This window comes from Rhea pennata, chromosome 2, assembly GCF_028389875.1.
Source record: "Rhea pennata isolate bPtePen1 chromosome 2, bPtePen1.pri, whole genome shotgun sequence".
Taxonomy (NCBI): Eukaryota; Metazoa; Chordata; class Aves; order Rheiformes; family Rheidae; genus Rhea; species Rhea pennata.
The window spans coordinates 21,745,286-21,767,227 of record NC_084664.1 but is presented as its reverse complement, the minus strand read 5'-3'; the positions used below and the strand labels follow the sequence as shown (position 1 = coordinate 21,767,227).

Genomic DNA, 21,942 nt, shown 5'->3' with positions numbered 1-21,942 from the left:
GTTCTAACACTTTGCTTTTCAGGGATATTTTGCGTGCTTTTCGATTTCAGTTCCTCTCATTTAATTGGTTCTTCTTTACTTCTGTGAAATAATCCAGCAGTCATAATAAAAACAAAGCTAATAAAAAGAAGAAAAACAAAACCAAAATTAGAGCAAAAGTGTCTGCAAAATTACCTAAATTTGTAAGTTACTTGTAAATTAACTGAGCAAGAAATATTCAGCTTAGCTACAGAGGAAAGGAATCACTCATCAGAATTGCCAGCAGTCTAGATGCTGACTCCCTGTAATGTCCAGGAATATCTGTTCCAGCCCCTTCCTGACCCAAAGCCCATCCCTTCATATCCCCAATTCACTGCTCTAGTTACCAAATGTATACATTCATGGCACAGCTCATGCGTCCAATTACAGCAATATAATGAAGTCAGTGATGTTATCTCAACTTTTTATACTAAGTATATTGACACAACTTTGTGTGGAGAATTCTTATGTTGCCTCATCTTGCACAAACTAAATTAAGATGATTAATTTCAGATGGAGAGAATTGTTCATATGCAAAATTTTGCACCAGGTTAATGAAGCTAATATATTGCATTGGTACGCTCTCCAGGAGACGATATGCCCTACAATTTGAATACAAAGGCTTTGAGTAATGAATAACAACTGTTTCATCTACTTAACCTTCTACAGCCTGCCAGAATGTAGCTTAATGTAGTCTCACCTTAAAATTTTTCCTTTCTATATATATATATATCCTTCTCATATCATTCTTCCCTGCTGAAAAACAAAATACTTTCAAACTTTTGCCACAATATCCATGAGCTATTTAAATATTTAGAGGACAGTGTTGATCAAGTTCAAAACATTTCAACCTCAAAAACTTTTGCTAAATGCCAAAGCAAATTTATTTAACACCTACCATGTTGTGAGCCAGGCACTTCAGTTTTCCATTTTTCTGGGCAGTATGCAAATATTCTATTTATGAGAAATATGGTATATCCTTGTCACCATAATCTTTCAGATAGCTTTTTCTCACCTGGGGAAGTTTATGTGTAATATTTTTTGAAAAACCTTGAGGCATAACATGATACCCAGACAATATAACTTTAAAACATCATCTTGAATAATGTCGCTGCAAAGACAGCACAAGAAACTAAGAACATTTCCATGATAGTCATTACAATTTGCAAATTGTCCAAATTCAGAGTAAGTAACAGTCATACATTTCCTCAGATTGAGATCCAAACTTTGTAAGTCTCACTCTGAACAAGTGGTCATTTGCAGGTCTGCAAAAGTAGCATATTGGATAGCAATTTGAAAACCCATTACATAGCTTTACTTTATGAGTGAAAGATCTAAAATTGCAATTATTTTTAGGTATAAATAAATGTAGCTCATTTCATATGGGAAATAACTGTTGATATTTTGACCACAGCCAAAGTGAATCCTGAAGTAACAAAACAGTGAGCAGCTTTCTCTTTTTGCTTTCTTCAAAAAGTCTTTTTTGCAACCTTATTACTAATAATTGCCAGATCAGTTTTTCAGGGCTCAAGGTATGTGTCAAAATAAATAATAAAGAAACAAATATGTAATCAGCTAAAATTCTGACAAAGGTTTTACTGGATCTTTAAATAGCAAATTCATCTTTGCTCTATGTTAGTTAATTGCTATATTTGTAACAGCTCTCTGATTTCCACCTCCTTTATTTGCTGAGAAGTGAAAATCAGTGTTCATTGGTACTCTTTTCTGCAGGGATTCTCTCTTTCAGTACCTTGTACACAGGGGTGTCAGTTATCGTAGGGTTCTTCTGGTGCCATCCCTAGTGATTCTAAAAAAGAATGTTTCCACTGGTTAGAGTTAGGCTCACCTACACGAGACTAGCCTATAATCTGTTGGTTCAAGGCTCATTCAATATGTAGAAGATCCAATAACTTGTCAGTGCAAAAGTGGTCATGGAATAGTTAAAACAAGCATCTGAACATCTTATATTTTCATGTTATTTTTGCATGTTTCTCAAACTGGTTTCCAAACTGAGAAAACTTCTGGATTCATATTTTTGTTCTAACACAAAAGTTTTGTGAAGATGGAAAAGTTGTAGGGCAAGGAAATCATTTGCTTTCTAGCTTCAATAAAAAGGCTGCCAGCTAGGAGGCTATCAATAGTCTGGCAGAAAATTTAGCTCTCATGCCTTTGCATTTGATGCTTATACACAGTTATAATAATTTGTTAATACTGGGAAAAGCAAAGTTTTAGAAATCAAGCTGGGTCCATCGCTATCTCGTTTGCTCCATCAATATTCATTCTGTTTCCAGACTAGTGATTAGCTTATCAAATGTCTCTTGTGTGTCTTTACCAAAACCGTTGTGGGTTCTAGTCTCTTTAGAGTCATGCTTTATTAAAAACGACCTCTAAATCATACCCCTTGCTGCTCACAAACTTGCATGCTAAAATTACTGTACTTCAGTGCAAAATGACATTTGGGAAACTTCACATTGCAGACCATAGGAAACTTGACTCCTAAATTCAGCTACCAAAGTAAATGAGTTCAAACATTCAAACAAGCATAACCAAGTACCGTGTGGGTGGGCAAGCCCCAGGTTTATTTTGAAGTGTTGGAAAATTTATTGTCCTAAGAAAGAGAAGGTGATTTAGTGTGGATGCATAGGCCACACAAATCCATCCATAATTTAATTCAAAATCTCCTTCCAAGAGAATTGCCATCTTCTTTACAAAATATTCATTAACATCTATTAATAAGACAAAGCAAAAAATTGCCTGAAATTGGTCTAATCTGCAAGGAACCAATCTTTTTGGATATACCATTTGTTTATCAGCAATTTACGGAAAAGTTTAGAAGAGTTCATATGGGGCTGGCCAGACTACTTTTATGATTCTGTACATGTTTTATGTCCAGTGTCTCTGAAAAGAAGAGTTAGGATACATTCTTTAGATCAAAAAATTCTGAACTTTTTCCTCCTGAGGAGACTAAGCCTGACCTTCTTCAACACTGTCACCAGGAAAAAAAAAATTCTCTTATCTGAACAATTGAGCTATTTTAAAAGGTTGAAAATAAGGTTTTAAAAGAGTTTTCTTAATCAAAAGTTCTTTCTGAAATAAAGCTTAGTAAGTAGGCTTATAATTCTATTATATGCACAATTACCAATATGTACCATTATTTTTAATATATATTATATTAATATATATATTTTATATATATATTTTATATATATTTATATTTTTATATATATATATATTTCATATATATATTTATGGAATTAAAGGGCAGAGAGAACTGATTGGCTGACTTTCTGAATACTATTAAATTTCACCAGTTTATTCTGTATTTCATTTATCAAACTATGTTCATCTAAAATGTCCTCCAGCAGGATAGTCTAGGTTTGATATTTTCAAGAGAAAAAAATGAATCACTTTCCTTGTTGGTAGTTACCATGTTTAGTCACGTTAATTATGAGCATTTTTAATAAACAAAAATAAACAAGTGTTAAAACTTCATTTGAATTAGTCTGCCTACTCCTTTTAGTCATTGCTTTTTGTTATCCTTTACATTGACAGATTATTGCTTACTGGAAAGATACATAAAATAATCATATTAATTCTTAGTTTTCCTTCTGATATACTAAACTGGTTTATCTCATTCTGTGAGATATCAAGACCTAGGATTTTCCCAATCTTTGATTTTTTGAGTATTTTTTTTTAAATGTGGTCACTAAAATGTAGGTATAGCATTTCAGTACTGGGATGCACTGCATCTCTTCAAGCCCTCCTCACACACACATGCTAAGCACAGCTCCTCATGAACTCCACAACACAGGCAGGACACTCATCCCTCTCATGAGCTGGGATATCTACCAGGAAGACCATCCTTCTGCATTTCAGAGTAAAGACTGCCTGTGTGTTCAAAACTAGAGCCTACTCCACCACAACAGAACCACTTGAATGGGCTACCATGAATGAAGTGCCCTCTACCTTCCTACCCATTGACTTAGATTTAAAAAAAAAGTGTTCTACCTTCTTCTTTTGGCATAGCTAGTCAAGCCATATCAAGAAGAATTACCAGGCTACCCAAGTCTGCAATGACTTCAGCAGCTACCTGCAGTAGCCCTTGGCAGCTGGCATAGGTGAAGCTGACTTGTGCTGTTTTGTCTGTTGAAGCCTGCCATATTAGTGCCACAGGTGCTTTGCATTTGATCCTCACCAATAGCATGCACATGTCCAGCCAGCTGCACCACTCTTGAGCAGGTCTTAGTGCTGCTCTCAGTCTGTAGTGAGTAGAAAACAACCCACCGTTACAAAAGCAGAGGAAGTCCTGGCAGGAGTGCACTTAGATAGAAACACACACCTTAGAGAGAGAGAGATTGAAAAAAAAAATGGCTTCTCCAAATTGCAAAATTGCAGTCTCTCCAGCAAGGTCAAGCAAAGACTCAGCCGTTGTGAAGCCTGCTCTTTGTAAAGGACTGGGAAGTTCACCTAAAGCTTTGTTTGAAAGCCTGAGTGCTGCCTGGAGATGACTTGAGTTCTCCAAAGAACAGTAGGAAACATAGGAAACATGAATGTCCTGGACTACTTACAGGCCTTCAGGGCTCAGGTGTGGTACCCACTGCCATGCTCCAAGACCAGGAATTTTCCTGGGTAACAGCAAACCAGTAAAGGTGCTCCATGCTCCTGCAATGCCAGACTTCAAACTGATCATTAGAATTTGTGAGTGTGCACATTTGTGTCCACAGTGTTTTAAAATTCTTATTCAAACACGAATCAAGTAGTTACATAATGATAAAAAGGAAATTTGATCTGTGAAGAAGGTTATATGAATATTCTACACAAAAAACATAGAAACAGGCAAAGCGTTAACATGGAAGATATCTGTACAATCAGAGTTGGGCATTTGTATGTGGTTACAGGTAACAATATCTGCATGTTCAAAAGTGCATCTTATACTCTAAAGCATGTAGTAGCGTTGAAAAACTGTGTGTTTTTTAATCTTTTTACTAAGGTAAAGGTCGGCATTTTTTGTATGCAAACTCATCTGCCCAGAAGGAAGGAAACAGAGCAAGGATAATTACTACCAAATTCTTCCCTGCCAGCCTTGGGATCTGTAGAGTTCGGTTCTGGTTCTGGCTATTCGCTTCTAAGCAAACAGGAGTCTTAAAGGTAAGAGAAAAAGCACTTCCATTCAATCATCCCAGAGTAACATTTGCATTTCCTTGTCTAGAATGATCTAACTCTCAAAGGTAATATTAGCTGTCCTTCATCACAACTTCGCTGCTGCTTACACCCGTGTATATTTTTTTTCCTGATCAGATCAATGATGACAATTCTGTTCTAGTCCAAGTTTCACTGGAAATTATTTTAGTACATATCTAAGAGTCAGCATAGCATATTTCTGTGCCATAAGACTATCAAACTTAAATTTACTGAATATTAGCATATTTATTCTATCATTTAATACAAAATAAAGGAAATTTACAATATAAAGGACAAAAATATGAAATATTTTAAAAGAAAAGAAAGGTTTTAAACATCTTTATGTCACCATATACAGAGAGTGTATTAAAATAACAGGAAACAAAGCATTTACCCACATGAACAATTACAGGTCAAGCTTCCATGAAATTGTCTTCCTGATGTTTTCTAAGCCTCCTTACTGCGCCCACTTTTAAATTGTTAAGCCTCTAACAAAAGCCCAAGCAGTGATATGAGCCATTGGCAAACAACTCATTTGTTTTACCTCTAGCACCTAATTCATTGATATTACGAGCACTGCCATAAAACAAATCAATAATAAAAAGGAATATTTGATATTACCTGAGGTTGTATAATCAGATATATACTTTCTTTATATTCAGTGAATAAATATGCTCAAAAATGTATGCCTCCCAAAGAAATTTCAGTTATTTAATATGATTTTTTAAGAAGTATTTACACAGAAATGTTGTAATTTTATTATTTGAATATAGCTTTTAAAATACTGTGCCATATCTTCAAGCCCATTCTTCCCAATTTACATTACTTACCCCTCCATATACACAGACTTTGCAGGTTAAGATTAAAAAGACAAAACACTAGGTTTTGTCTTCCAGATTAAATTGAAGTAAAAAGTAAATAGTGATTACTTTTGGATCATTTAGTAACTTAAATACTCTGAGACTAGCTATGGAAGATTTGTTTAATTCAAGTAGAATCATAGAATCACAGAATGGGTAAGGTTGGAAGGGACCTCTGGAGATCATCTAGTCCAACCTCCCTGCTCAGCAGGGTCACCTACAGCATGTTAGACAGGGTTGCATCCAGGCGGACCTTGAAGATCTCCAGAGGAGGAGACTCCACAGCCTCTCTGGGCAACCTGGTCCAGTGCTCCGTCACTCTCACAGGGAAGAAATTCCCCCCTCATAAGTATCCTGGACATTATAGCATGCAGAATGAATATTTTTCTCAAGCATATTTTAAACGCGTGAAGTTTGCAATCATTATGAACACTTAGAATTAGTTAATAAGTAAAAATATGTAGCCTATGAATTAATAGGTAGACAGCCAAATAAAGCCTGCTTTTTTTCTTCTTCTTCTTTCAAATAGACTAGATTTGTTAACTCTCATTATCTTCAGTTTCACAAAGAGATCCATAAGGAAACCTCTTAATTCAGCATTAAAAAAAAAGGTTCCATGTTTATCTCTTTGCAAAATGTGCTGTTTATGGAGACACATATAGCAAACTGAAGTAGCCCACAGGAAATTACAGATCTGCCATAGACCCATTTGATCCTTTGGGGTGTTTCACTTTTTGCTATGAAACTAATAATGTATTTCAGCAGCAACTGTTGCAGATATTTTATCAAGAATCTAAATGAAATGTAATCATTTGAGGAAAAAATAAGAACAAAAAAAAGCCCACACTTAAAAAAAAAAAAAAAAAAAAAACAGCTTAGTGAGGATTTTTGCTCAGGTTGCAATGGAGGATAAAATAGGCAAACTGTTAGAAAACTTGAATAATGTGCTAGAATACAATAATGTCAATACAAAAGCTGATATTATAGCTATTTTCTGAAATATAGCTATCTGAAATATTCCTGTCAGGTCTGAATTCAAAAACAGAGACTCAGAGATAGAATATACTCAGACATGGGTAATTAGAATGACCAAAGGCATGAAAAATCTGTAAAGAGAAAGGTTAAAAAAGAAGGATGTCATGGCATAGGAAGTAGGCATAGTAGAACAACACAAAATGATGGGGGGGGGGGTTTACAGAAAAAAAAAAAAAAAAAAGAAAGAAAAAAAAAAGGTGAGGGGACTGGCCTTCTTTCCCCCAAAGGGAGAATAGTCACTGAGAGTAGAAAGGGAAAAATTAGAGTGCTTCTGTATTCACAATGCATACTTCACTCACAGAATTTTATTACCATAACCTTTATAATTTGTTTATAGGTAAACTAAGTATTGGGTATTATTATTTTTAAAAAGTATACAATGCTTACAACAACTCTTGCATTAAATAGAAGGGATTGTATTTAAAAGAGATCTGAATACTGATACTTCAAGATACTATTAGCCAACTATTAGCCAACAATCAAGTTATTTCGTAATTATTTAGTACAAAAAATTTAGCTTTTCTTATGAGTATTTGGTAACAGCCTTTGAGAGGATCTAATTACAGCACTAATTACAGGACTAGTCTGAGGTATTAATATGCTCTGAACAAGAGTAGCACCAAATATAAATATTTTTATTATGTTATGGTACAATTGTAAAAAAAAATGCATTTACCTTTTGATGGCTAGTTGTATTTAAAGACAGCAGGAGAGAAGTTGCAGCACGAAATTGAGTTTATTTTAACATTTGTTCAATTCCGGTGTAGACTCTGTTGGTCATCTGTATGGAGAGATGGAAAGTATTCACCTTTCATACAGCTTCAGCATTCCTTCTCTGTAGGTTCACTTCAGCAGTTTGTCATAAACTGAAGAATTAAAACTAAAATTAGTTCTTGATGTGGTGGTATAATTTTAACACATTCCTGCCTTGATGTTTTTTAACGCTGACAGAAATTGCTATGAACTGAGGTGCAGGAATACTAAATATGACTAAATTTTTATTGCTTATAATTCATTTTTAAAGAAATAAAGAGAAAAGAGGTAGATAGCAACTCTTTAAAGTGCTTTTCTAATGTGACAGTAAATTGTAACACAATTTTTCTAATTTATTTGTGGCATTTAGAGAAATAAATTCCAGTCTGCCTCTGGTGTCCTTCAGCCCAAGAAAGATGAGTAATGACGGAGTCGTTGGGAGCTTTTCTCAGCTGATACTAGCACATGGTGCCTAGTAAATTCGAAGTATGGGACAAGATTCTCCTGTGTTCTTGGCTGGTGGTTAAAGAGTAAAGGGTGAGAAGGATGGGAGAATATACCCTTTACTATGCAGCCTTCAGATCTGCACTGGCTTCTTGGTTATAAATCAGTTAGTTAACCTTCCAGATGGAATATAGTACCTTCCAGCATGCCAATAGTTAGAGTCAAGGAAGATCAGGAAAATACTATGTTCTCTTGAAGAGTCGTCATGAGGGCATAGAATAACCACATGCAGGTGACTAAACATAAAATAACATTTAATATTCCCTGATGTTCAAAAGGAAATACATTCCTCTCACCCCCAAAATTAAATAGAATCTGGAAAAACAATTCAGGAATCTCTAACACACAAAGACATGCTGTGGAGAACTAGAATTGAGTCATGATTTTAAGATAGGGAAATGGGATTTGCTAAAGAATGCTGTTCACATATGGACTACAAATGAACCAGCTTGCAAAGCCATCTTGGAGAAAGACCAAGAAGCAAGTATTAAAGCTTCACTCATACATTCACCTCATGATTATCATGCTGAACTCCTCTTAAGATCACCATGAAATGTGTACTGGGATATCTTCACTCTTGAACATTCCACTTTGACGTAAATGGGATCATAGCTCTACTTCTGTTGCTTTCTATTCTTTATGCTTTAGACTGGATGAGTAATCTAGAAATTGTATCAGCACAGAATGAGGAATAGATAAGTACAGTGAATAGTTAGTACAACACGTGATAGTCCTTTTAAATTAAAATGATGGAATTTAGCCAGCCTTTATATCAGCATTACCTGTCGCACGGTTTTCTCCCCATCAACTAGACTTTCACGGCAGGTTTCATTCATTACATGTTTTATTTATAGTGAGATTCATCTAACTAGCTTTTTCCTCCTTCACATGTTACGTTGGTTACTAAATTAGTTTGTACACAATCCAGAGAATGGCACGTTGGTAGCTGTTGCTGTCTCTGGAGGCTCCTCTGAAAAGGCCAGCAAAAACCCCTGAATACACTGAACGTTTACTTCCCAACCCAGAAAGTACCTGACATGGGTAAGCTTGATGAAAAATATGGTGGTATTTCTTGCATCTTGTTCGATTTCTGTGGCCATAATTTGTGAGAGAATAAGCTCTGTATCCTCAGCTAAGGAAACAGACTCCCTAGGCTTCTCATTTTTATGAACTCCATGGTGATCTCATTTGATTTAGTTTATATTTCAATTTATTTAACATTCATTAGAAACTTCAATTGAAAATTTTTCAGTCTGCACAAGAAGGCCACAGCTGCTTCCCTCAGGTAGCTGTGACTAGATAAAGGCTTGGAGAAGTGAAGTAAGAGTATTCGGATTTTACAGGAATACTTTAGTAGAAAATGGGATGGAGAGCTTTCCATGGGAGTGTACAGGGAAAAGTGGAACAGAGCTAGGAACTGGCCTGAGATTTCTCATGCACCATTTAAGAAATTTACACAAAATTCTATCAGTTTCCACAGGTTACTTATATCCTTGTTATAAGAAATCATGTACCAGGTTTAAATTTGAGTCAAACTTAACTGAAGACAAAAACACATAAGTTAACACGTTAACTAATCTGTAGTAGTTACATATCTGCATGTTCTTACTCTATGGTAAATAGGAGTTCAAAGGGAAAGGGAAGGAAAGAGGAAGGAAGACATATAAAATTGCCTTGCATTTATGAGGCTAGAATCCAGTACCATCATAATGCAATACCATGCCAGACCTATTGGCCAGTATACAGTAGGTTTCATGATTGGTATGTTGGTTTTTCTGAGCATGAGCTGCATGGTTGACCTACACATACACAGAATGATTCCACGTTCCACGTAAGAACAAATTCAATTTGCACATGATGCAGTCTCTCTACACAAAAACAGAACTGCTCAGGCAAGCCACAGGCCTTGAAATCTGTACTATGAAAAACTTCACCAGACTGATCATTTGGAATGGAAAAAGCCATCTGACCTCAACACTTGGGCCAGTCTTTAAATGGCCACCTGAAGGGCACTCTAATTATGGTCTTCAAATGTTTTCAGTTCTTTCTCCTCTCCCCAACAGAGTTTATTCTGTGCATCTATGAGATTTTTCAATAACGCTGTGTGATATAGTAATACCTAAAGCCACAGGAACTGACATTGATAATCTGAGTGCATGCTTTTTCCTTTTTTTATGACTTCAGTCAGCTATTTCTTCTTCTTAACAGCTTCTGTCACTGATGAGGTGCTGGATAGTGCTGTTACACAAACCAGGCGTGACTAAATTAGATCCAGATGCTGCTGTGCCTAATTTGGATTATTGTCCATCAGTCTTCTTGCTACTCTTCTCCTCCAAAAATGAATTAATGTGCAAAACTGTTTAGGTATTAGAGCTATTTTAGTCTATAAACCAGCTTCTCTACAGTATCTGATTTAAGATACTTTGCAATATTTGCTTATTTGTCGCCCCAAGTTGACTGGGAAATGCAGAGCTTTGTGATTATGCAGACCATCAGTAGAAATTTAAGCTTAGAATTTTCCTGGGTCTCCTATTTTGTATTTCTTTGTATTTCATCCTCACAATGGGGTGCTCAAGTGGGAACTTGAATGCTCCAGTGTCGGTGGAATATTAGCCTCAAAGCTTAAGAGAATGATGATGTTAAAAATAAGAAGGAGAGGATAATGAATCAAACTGCCAGTCCCTTAAAGAAATAATCATCTGGAATGGGTGGAATATGTTCACTTTCCTTACTTCATTTTTTTTCACTATTTCTGACCTGATTTAGATTGCATGAGGATTTTAGGCGCCCAAGTGGGAAGAGGAACTATTTAGTCTCCTGTGTTGCCCATCTGTGACTCATCAGTCGTTTTATTGTATTTTATTGAATTCTTTTATTGTCATTCCAATTGCTTTCACTATTTGGTTATTTTATTTATTTATCATTTATATTTATTTTTATGTTGTTGTTTTGTATGTCTGGACTATCACTGCCTGAAATATACTATTATATATTATATTGCTTGTTCAAGATTACAGACTGAAATCTCTGCATGCTGAACCTTTTGTTTGTATCTTTAAAATCTTCACCCAGTCTAATAGCTGTAAGAGGGTCACCTCTTTGAGAAGAAACACTAGCTCAAGTTCCTCCTCAGGCTTTTCGTCAATGTTTAGATGAACTTTGGATTACATCTTTACTCATTAGCTTGCAAACCTCAGGCCAAAACTGCTAGTAAGTTTTCCAATTAGTGTTAGTATTAGCAGCGCTTTTTATTTTATATTGGTTTTAGGGTAGCTTTTTATTTTCAGCTGAACTAGCATTACCCAAAGTATTCATTAACATTTGATTATCGCCATTAACATCTGAGTTTGAACCGTGGCTAAGGTGGTCCATGCTACACAGGCAGGAAGCTGCACTACTGGACTTAGGCTGCGTTACTCTACCTAGCATTGCTCCACTGTCACATAATGTTGTTTCAGTTACATTTCCTGGGTTTTGTTGTCAATAGGTATACACAGTTGAAGAACGTGGAACAGATATTCTTATGTGGTCTTCTAGTAGAAATGAAGAAAACAAGTGGATGTATGCAAATGTGGTCCTATCCAGTAACAGTCCTTTCAGAGTTGCGTTTGAAGCTGAAGTGGGGTGGAGCGAATCGACGGAGTTTGCTCTTGATGATATTTCTTTCACTCCAGACTGTACTGATGGAGGTATGTTATTACACAGCTATTCGCACTACCTTGAAAATGAAGCTTACATGTTTTCAGAGCACAGGTGAAAATTATGAATTCACATTTCGATGCATACCACAGTTACAAAATCTTAATTTTTTTTCCTTTTGAAATAGCTGCAGTACGATTATGCTTTCACTGCGTTCCTAAGAATGTAGAAAATAAATGAGCACAGCACAATCATGCAAAGAGATAATTGCTTTCCAGTGGAAAGAAATGTATGTAAAGGAGCGAAAGATCAAATTTGTCTTGTCTGATGCATGTGGCAAATTTTTAACTAACACTTTTTTCCCTAAAGGAATGGAAATGCTTTATCTAGCAGAGGGATGCCTATCTACTTCTTGGCTGAGTGCAGTATCTGAATAAAGATATTTACCTGTGGATGGCAGAAGACAGTTTTGTATTAAAACTAACATTTGAACATACCAGTAATTATAGTAACTCATAGTAATACTGTCATTGATGGCCTGTAAGTATTTTTCGAAGCATGTCTGAGGGATTTATCATCACTCACCTGTATGAAAATAGTCAGAGAAATCCTTCACTTGGGAAGGAAGGATTTTATGAGTATCGCAGTGGCTATCACATTTTAGAAAGTAGTATCACATTTAAAAGAGATAATGGTACATTCTTTTATCTTTGTTCTCGTCATAAAATATTTCAGCAGTCTTACAAATTTACTATGCTGGCAGATACTTTGAGAATTTCCAATCTAACTTCTGCTACGACAGCTAAGAAGTGACCTGAACTATGTAAAAAAATGACTTAAATTCTAATGCCTTATAATGCCATGTTTACTCTGCAAGAAAGCCTGTGTTTACTCTGCAAGTGAAATATAGCCTATGATACAGTATCAGAAGAAAAAAAAGTTGAGCATGTGTGCAAATACGTATGAATATCCACTATAGTTTGCTTTAAAGAGTCATGAGGGGAAGAATAAAGGAATGGTTTTTTTGCAGGTATTTGTTCACAAGGAACAATTAGAAATGACTATGGCTAAATAGAAGGTAATACAGATGTTACAAAAATGTTCTTGAACAATATTTCTTTCTATTTATACGCCTCTTGATGTTCACATAGGATATCCTCTGTATGAATTTATCTTGTGTATGAATTAGCTGTTATGCAGTTTAAAACATTTTTTATTATTGCGATGATTAAGCAGGTTTCTGGAGAATTAATCACACACTAATTAAGGCATAAGGTGAAATATATATTCAGGTAGGTGGCATTTGCTCAGTCTTGAATTGAATGAAAATTTTGATTTCTTTTTATATGTTTTCTGAATAATACCATTAATAGGTTCCAGCAAATGCTATTTTGGAATGGTATTCAACAAGCTACAAACATATATAAACAAATGCTTGTTCTGTCCTTACTAGGTTAATAACTTTTTTAATCATATCTCAGGAATTACTTAGGCAGTTTAATGCCAAATATAGCATTATAGAAGATAAATATTCAAATGATATACTTTTAGTACATGTGATTAACTGGAATTCTTATGTCTATATTCCAGTAATTTACATAAATCAATTTTCTATCTTTTAATGAAACTTATACTTTGATAATTTATTATGAACCAGGCATGAATTCACAGAAAGGGAAAAAAAAATCTACAGAAAATGTGAGTTAAGATGTTCTGAAATAATCATCACTATAGAAATAAGGTAATTTTTATGAAGTAGCATTTTCTAATTGCCTTGCTCTTTCCCAGAGATTTTCCAGTTGCAGAGTATATATTTATATTTTTAAGAGAGAAATATTAGTGTATCTTGCTCTATCCAGCAATTACACCATCCAGGTATATAATTTGAATCACACTCTGTCTTCATTGCAAGTATAACATAGCATAACAAAAGTATTATGAAAAATTATTAAACTTATATTTGTTTCTGTAGTTTGTCAGGTAAGTCAGGAAGACAGACAAAACTCACCTTGTGTAAGTGCAACCACTTAAAAATAAATCACATAGTCTAAACTTGTCACGTAGGCTCTTTTTCTAGCTGCAGAAGAGATGGACATATTCAGGAGAGAACTTATTCCATTCTAAGGGAATCTGGCAATCAGTCTGGAACTAGTTCTTACAAGCTGCAGTATTTGTATTTTTAAGAGAGAAATATTGGTTTATCTTGCTCTGTCCAGCAATTACACCTTTATTGTCTGGACTGAAAAAGAAATTCACATGTCACCTAAGACAGTTGCCATGTTTAACTTAAATGCAAGATATTTGTGTTTGTATTTACTAGTGTGCTCAAAGCCTTTTCTACCTTTTTTAAGGTGATTTCTAGAGGAATAAGAAGGACCTATACATGAATTCTCTACTGAAATAATGCTTTTTGTGTGTCCAATATTTATGCTTTTACATGAATAATAGAAAGTATATTACGTTCAAAACTGCTGTAATTCTAAGAACAGGTCAGATCAGTGATCTGCCTAGGCATGTCTTTTCTCCTAGTGTGGCCAATGATAGATGCCCAGGGAAAAGTATTAGAATGGAGGAAGAATATAACAAATACTTCCCAAAAAATCTTTCTCAGACCCCATTGGTTTGGTTCAGAGACTTTCTGAAGTTCTGAAGGTGATTTCTTCTGATAGCCCTAGGTCAATTTTTCCTCTTTGAACGAGTCAGTTCTCTCTGAATGCGCACAAACTTTTAGTCATTACTGGAAAATCATGGAGGTAACTGGTGAACCTTGGTTGCAGAAGGTCTTTTTAATGCTTTTAGTTCCTATTTAATTACTACATTGTATTCCTTTTCCTAACTCTGCTGCATGTCATCTTCCACTTTAAGACCATAGCTTGTATTGGAAGATAGAATTTTCTTCTAAACTTACTACTTTTTCTTTAACTTATACTTCCTTTGGTAAACTTCAGCCTGTGTTAAATACACAGTCCTAGACTTATCCTCCTTCTCCTTGTTGCTTCCACGGTTCCAAGTTCCACTAATTCATCTCCTGTTCCTCACTTAGTCAGGCATCCTATTTCAGGCATCCTATTTTTATCTTATTTTCATATATTTCTGTCTCTACCAACTACTCCACAGTTCTTTGTGCTTCCTGACAGTTCTACTGGTTTCTTCGATCATCCATCCCCTCCCTCAGTTTTATAGTCACTCTTGCTCTTGTCCCAAGCATGTATTTCACCTCCAGTCCATAAAATACTATATAAAGGAAGGTTGTCTCCTAGTGATCTGTGACTTGGTATATGATTTCCTCTCCAGACATATGATGCTGTTACTTAACTGTGTACTGACTTTCTGTTCTTCTCATGGTCTTGTACTGTCCCGTGAAGAGACCTATCCTAATAGTCCTTGCTAGCCAGATAGGCCAGTCTGTGCTTGTAAAGAGGCAAGAAAACTGAATGAAGTCTGTATGCTAAACCACAGTGGTTTAGGAGGAAGAACCTCTCTCTGGATTTTTAAAAGTGTGCCTGGTGAAGAGCAGCTACTTAGGAGGAGGAGCTATTTTTTTTAATAATATATATTCTGAGTGGTTCCGAGTAACCGCTTAGAATTTCAGACAGCAAAACTTCAAGATATTACCTGTGAATAGTACTAAATCACTGCCCTGTATAAAGTTCATCATGCCATTCCTATAGATATTCAAGTAAGAACATTTTGCTTTAACAGAAAGGATGACAAAGTTTACTTACTCTACTGCCAGGAGTATTGATTTTGCTCATCATGTTTATTCTAAGACATCTCAGCTTAAAGGAAAGTGTATTACCCAAAGTACAAGTTTCTTTTAATGTTCTCCCTTTCAGAAGACAACTTTGCTGCCATAGACTTTTTCCTCTCTCTGTATTATTATTTTTTCAGTCACTTTAATTACTTTGGGTTTCCAGAGGCAACATGTTCTAAATAGAAGCAATCACAGTTTAGCTGGTTGGGAGCTCTAAGCAATAAAGCATTACCAGCAACTCTAATTCAGCAGAGGTTTTTGTTTGTTTTTAAGTAGTGAGACTCCATTAGCCATGAGAATTTCTTCAGACCCAAGAATATTTCTGAACATTTGAACAAAATATGACCAAGCTGGTCCCTGGCTTAATGCAAAAGTAATTTCCAGTTGATGTCCCTGCATAGCACAGGCTCTGACTCACTTCAGAATTAACTGGTAAATAAGATGTAGTCTTACCCTTTTCAGGGTCTGTTATTTTCTGCTGGTAAAGGTGTGGGAAGATTTTATATTCCTCACTACTACTCAGAAAAATTGATCCAGGAATTATGCATTTTAGGGACTGAAGAATTTGGATGTTATAACCAGTTATAACCATCTTATTTTAAATTTGCAGGTGGAACTTTGAAATGTTTTTAAATGAATAAGAACTTTATTTTTAAAAGTCATAAAAGCTACTTCCATTCTAGCTTCAGAGGGACCAAGAATACTGAAGTATTGGGTCAGATTTTATTTTCATTAATATCTTTTTCATAGTAGTTTCAGTTCAGCTGAAAATAGGAAGCACCACAAAAGTTGTTAAAATTTTTACTTTTTCCAAATTTTAATCTCAGCATTAAATCAAAGATGCCAAACATCCAAGCTTTAGTCTGCTAAAGTCAATAAGAATGCTGTGTTTCATCACTCACTTGTTACTGAAGAAGTAAATCAGAGAGAGAAAGTCTGCTTAGTTTAAATAATGAGATATCAGTTAAAGCACACTCATGTGTTGGGAGAGTTTTTTCAGGAAAGAAATAATAATAAAATAAAAAATCAGTGATGATAAATTATCCAGCTAGTAATACTCATATAGTCTAATTGATAAATTGACTTACACTTTACGCTGTCAACATTGATTCAGATTTTTACCCATGGACATATAACCCAATGTTCTTAATATTATCACAATATATTAGACTTGCCATAGCTACATTAGGCTTGCCATAGCTACTACAGTTACTAGCTTTATTTAAATAGATTGATGAAATACTGGAGTTCAGCATCTAAAGTTACTTTTTTTTTTTTTTTTTTTTTTGAATATTCATGGCAATTTGTAGTTTTGTCACAACGTCATAAAGGTCAAAAGTTTGCTATTGTGATCTCTTCCAGAGATTACCCCAGCAAAATATTTATGCTTGTGCAGATCTGCTGGAAAGCGGTGAATGTCAGTGCAAAGCCATCACCGACTGCTGCTCCAACCTTTTCACACAGTGAAGTTCTCAGCTAGCCTTTCTGTAGCAACAGTTCTTTGTGAACTTCTTTTACTTGTTCCAAGCAAAACAAAGCAACATTGTCAGTGCTGCTTGAAAATAATACTGTTATGGATAATTACTTTCTGTGTTGGTTTATTTAGAAAAGAAAATTAACCTTCTCCGTTCCTATTTTAAAGTGATTGAAGTGCATGTCATGTACAAACAGGAGCACAAACATTATGCAGGGTGTGTTCTCATGTGTTTGAGAATCTCATATAAGCTTTGCCACCAGCAGTCATGCTTTTAGTGTTTCTCAACTGTTCAGTGTTAACATTGGTTAATGAAGTAATTAAGTCTTCAGAAAACAAATCCAAATGAGCTTCTGCATATCCTCTTTTCTTCCGCTTTTTCCTTATCTTTCTGTACCTTTTTATTTCTTTTTTGTCTGTTTTCTTTCATAGTTTCTGGAGCTACTTAATGCTGCCTGAAGTATTTTTTTTCTTTTCATGAACTACTGTTTATCATTTTTCATTCTTTTATTTTATTTTAGAGGCTTTTCTACTTCTGTGCTTCTCTTTTCTTTTTCCATCCATTCCTCTTTTTACAAAACATTAACAATATTTTTTTAGCCTATCAGCTTAACACCTGAGAACAGACTGACGATGTTCCAAATTTTCTCCAGCCACCTTTGATTTCCTCTGGAAGACTTGTCTGCAGTAGGAAATATCATTATATAAGGGTACATTGGAGATACAAGGGCAACACAAATAATATGAAACACTTAGCACAGGCAGGACATGTCATATCTAAGACTGTGGCATCTGGTCACAGTGGGATTACCTAAAATCCTATGTTATTTCCCAGAGTACAGTGGGATATGGTTTTGACAAATGTTGTCATCATTCTTGACTTCATCACACAGGCTAACACCAAAAGGGTCAGATATCTGCTATTTAGGAACTGAGATACAATAAAGGTGACAGTGGCTGGAGACTGCTTTCACTTAGGTGAAAAGTTTGCTGTGACATGCCGTAACTCATCCAAGTTTTACTATTGCTCTGTAGTGAAACAAAAAACAAAAAAACAAAAAACAAAAAAACCTAGAACTGCTACAAAAGTTTTAAATAATCCTTGCACTGAGCAAGCTTTCACTTGTCTTGAAGAAACAGATAGAAGAAACATATCAGAATCTGTGAATTATGAGACTGGATTACTCTCCACATTCAAGCCCATGCCAACTAAGAGTTTAGAAGAAAGCTTTGAAGAAACACAAAAGCTTCTCCTTACCCAAAATCCTAACGTTCCCCGAGAAACTGAGTCTTCAGTTCGTTTGGGCTATCATAGAACAACCATTGACAGATAGGCAGATCTATTCCTATAGATCATCTTTCCTAGCTTTCTAGTAGAGCTAATATTGAAAAGTGCTGGACAAAGGAAGCAACATTTCGGTCACAAAATTTAGGACAGATATATTAAAAGCTTGAAATGCTAAGCATGCTAAGTAATAAAAAGGTCCACTTAGTACAATAACCTATCTCCAACAGTGGCCAGTTATGGATATCTGGGAAAGAGCATAAGAAAAGCAGAAGTATATTTGCTGTTTTCCCTGATATTTCCCCCTGCTAGACATTTGTGACTCAGAGCCTTTCTGAGCCTTTCCTATAGTCTCTACATATTAATTCTCCATGGATTTTTTTTTCCCCTTAAGCTTATCAATTCCTATTTAAAATCCAGGAAAATTTTTAGTAATCAAAATTTAAAGTATATGTTGATACTTGCATAAACCTAGGCTTATTTTCACAAGCAGAATAGCTGTTCAGTGCTTTCGCATGTAGTTCTTGAAAGGTATAAAACTTTCATTTAAATCTTGGTGTTTTGCCTTTCTGGTAGGGCAACCTAGTAGGTAGCATTTGTTCAAGATTTCTCCATAGCATAATTTGGGATGTCACAGCAGAGGTATGGCTGGCAGACCCAGTTCTGAAGTTCCTCAAGTACAAAACTATTTCCATTGACCTACTAGCAAGAACAGCAGACTTGGGCTTTAACCAGTGTCAGCATTTACACAAAAGGTATGATAGCCGAGAATAAGAGCGCTGCAAAATGTAGGAGCTTAAGAATATTTTACAGAAAATATTTGTTCAAACTGAGTAAGTAAAGGACTTTAATCACTGATGTCTTTTAACAGAAGCAGTCCCAGATGCTTATTTAGAGCATATAGAAGAATTGAGATTGTTCCTAAAACTTTATTGAAGTAACATAGCAACAGAATAGTGGAATATAAATGGTGTTTCCATATAGTAAAAACACCATAAAGAAAGAGTAAAAAATTGCAAAGATGTGAGTGTAATGAGCTAAAGTTACTGGCCAAGATTTTTAAAGGCAAACCATTAGTCTGAGCTACCATAACTTTAGGTGCTCTGTGGTGTCTTTTAAGGTGAGTAGCCATTCTTCAAAAGTCAAGTCTCCTGTGGTTTCTGATTAGAAAGACATATAAAACTGGATGTCCTAATTTTGTAAAATATTGGCTAACTTATTTGTTTCTCCTACAACATGTATTAAGGATATTTTCCCCCCTACTCTCTCTCTGCTTCATGGAATACACTCTTTGAACCTTGTTTTGTTGTAAATGCTCCTCCATTCTTCCTGCCACCAAAGAATTATATTTGCTTCCTAACAAGATCTTTATGTTCAGATACAATGACATAATCTTTAATCACATTATTCGATACCATTTTACTCACAAGATCCTCTCCTTTATTCAATTCAGAGAACTCCCTGTAAGAGCAAAAATTGAATATTTTTGTGTTCTCCATGCACATTATTCAAATACACCTCTGAAGGCAGATTTATTAATTTCTATTATGGGTTTTCTACGTTGTTTATCACTACAGTATCTAAATATTTCACAAAAATATTTGTGAAATTACTACAATAATTACCTCTTATTGCATAATGCTATTTACTTGCCAATTAAAAAGTCAGTGAAATAAAATAGCTCCAGTAATTTTGGCTATCAGATTTTAAATGTCCAAGACCTTGTTTTTCAGACTACTCATAAAAAAATCTTGTATTGAAACAAAAAGCAAAATACTTTATTTCCAAAATACGTTTCCTATACAGATTCTAAATTTCCAGGCCAGCAAAAGCTTTATGGAACAAACTAGCCAAATAGTCAGGTAGTCTAGAAGGCTGGAAGTTTTTCCATTTACAGATAATTTTATAACTGGCACTTCAAGTAGATCCCATTTCACTAGATCTGATCAGGAAAGCATAACACACGCCTGAATCTAATAAAGAGAGAAGAACCCCAAAAGACAGTAGATGTTTGTGTACAATTTGTGCAAAAAATAGCTTGGTGGTGCAGGGAGAATCATGCTAAAGGGTGTGTGTGTGTGCACATGTGCGCATGTGCATGCATGAGGCAATAGTGAGAAAATTCTGCAACTGAACAGAATTCACCTACTAAACACCTGGAGGAAAGAATAATCCATCTCTAAAATTCCTACAGACAGGAGATGTGGAAAGGGTTAATTTCCTGACTTGTCAATACTAAGGTGTTAGAGCATGGAAAAATTATGTAGAAGAGACTTAACTTCTGATTTCTTTAAGTTGCAGAGCCAGGGAAATCTTGTCTGTTCACACTTGCAGCAAAACAGAAATTTCTCTCGGTTTGAGAGCTCAGAAACTTTCTTTCCTGCAGAACAAGAGATGGTTGCAGTGGGAGCTGCTGGGGCAGTCTGCCTTTCAGAGCAAAGGAGAGGAACAGGAAAATGAGGAAGAAGTTAGCAGTGAGAGAAGACCGTGATATTGGGAATATTTTGTGAATAGTTTCTCTAGTTAATTAGTTTCTCCCCTGAAACTTCCTGAATATGTTTTACCCTCTTTACTGGCACGATTTTGACAAAAAATTGTGATTATAGTACCTTAGAGATAAACCAGCCTATTTCAGTGTCTTCCAGTGAACAAACTTAGTTGACAGTGAGTCTACAACTTCTGTGGACATTGTGTCCCCCAAACCCATCTGTTCACACCAAAAAGCAAGCCAGCCCCAAAATCATAGAGATGATATGCTAAATCTGTTCATGAAAATCAAAATATTTCCTTGGAGGAATGGAGAGTAATAATTTTAGAGTGGAATAATTTCATGATATTGTCTTGGAGAGATGAAATTGTATTCCATCCAGCAGTATTAGTTCTCAGACTGGAAGTTGACTTTACTGGCAGAACATTATTTGTCTGGTTTGCATTATCTTTGCTTGTCAACAAACTATGACCATTTAAAATAAGAAAAGCAAGCACAGTTCTGCACACATGTATAACAAATACTGATGACACTTTGAAGTCACTGGGACATGTTCAGTTTTTGTTAATTCTGACTTTGTAACAGAGTCTCTGAGCTCCTTTTCAGCCCCCTGCCCCATAGTGACACTACTTTGTTCTCACAAGGGGATGATTCAATCGGCTTATGCGTCCTGCCGTGCTCAATTTTGCTTTTGTTTTTTACTTTTCCCAGTTTTGAAATTAACATTTTATTTTGAACAACTTCAGTCTGATTTATTTTTTTAAACAAAATTATTTCCTTGCAGCCAGCTCAGATGAACTGATTGCATACCCTGATCCAATGTGTACTAAAGTGAAAGTGAAGACTGCCACCTAATTCAAGTTAATTAATGCATTGGAATGGGCTGTAATTAATTCATACTCCGGTCTAATGAAAACCGTTGGAGGAGTTTCTTTTTGCCTCTGTTAGCCA

The 21,942-nt window shown here is 35.4% G+C and overlaps 1 protein-coding gene across 1 annotated transcript in view; it reads left to right on the top strand.

The window, feature by feature from the left end:
* The window catches only part of MALRD1 (MAM and LDL receptor class A domain containing 1), a 278,695-nt gene that overhangs the window by 194,456 nt on the left and 62,297 nt on the right, over window positions 1-21,942 (top strand). The window contains exons 31-32 of the mRNA XM_062567604.1: window positions 5,009-5,166; window positions 11,839-12,040. Coding sequence (XP_062423588.1) covers window positions 5,009-5,166; window positions 11,839-12,040 — 360 coding nt within the window. The remainder of the gene's footprint in view (window positions 1-5,008; window positions 5,167-11,838; window positions 12,041-21,942) is intronic.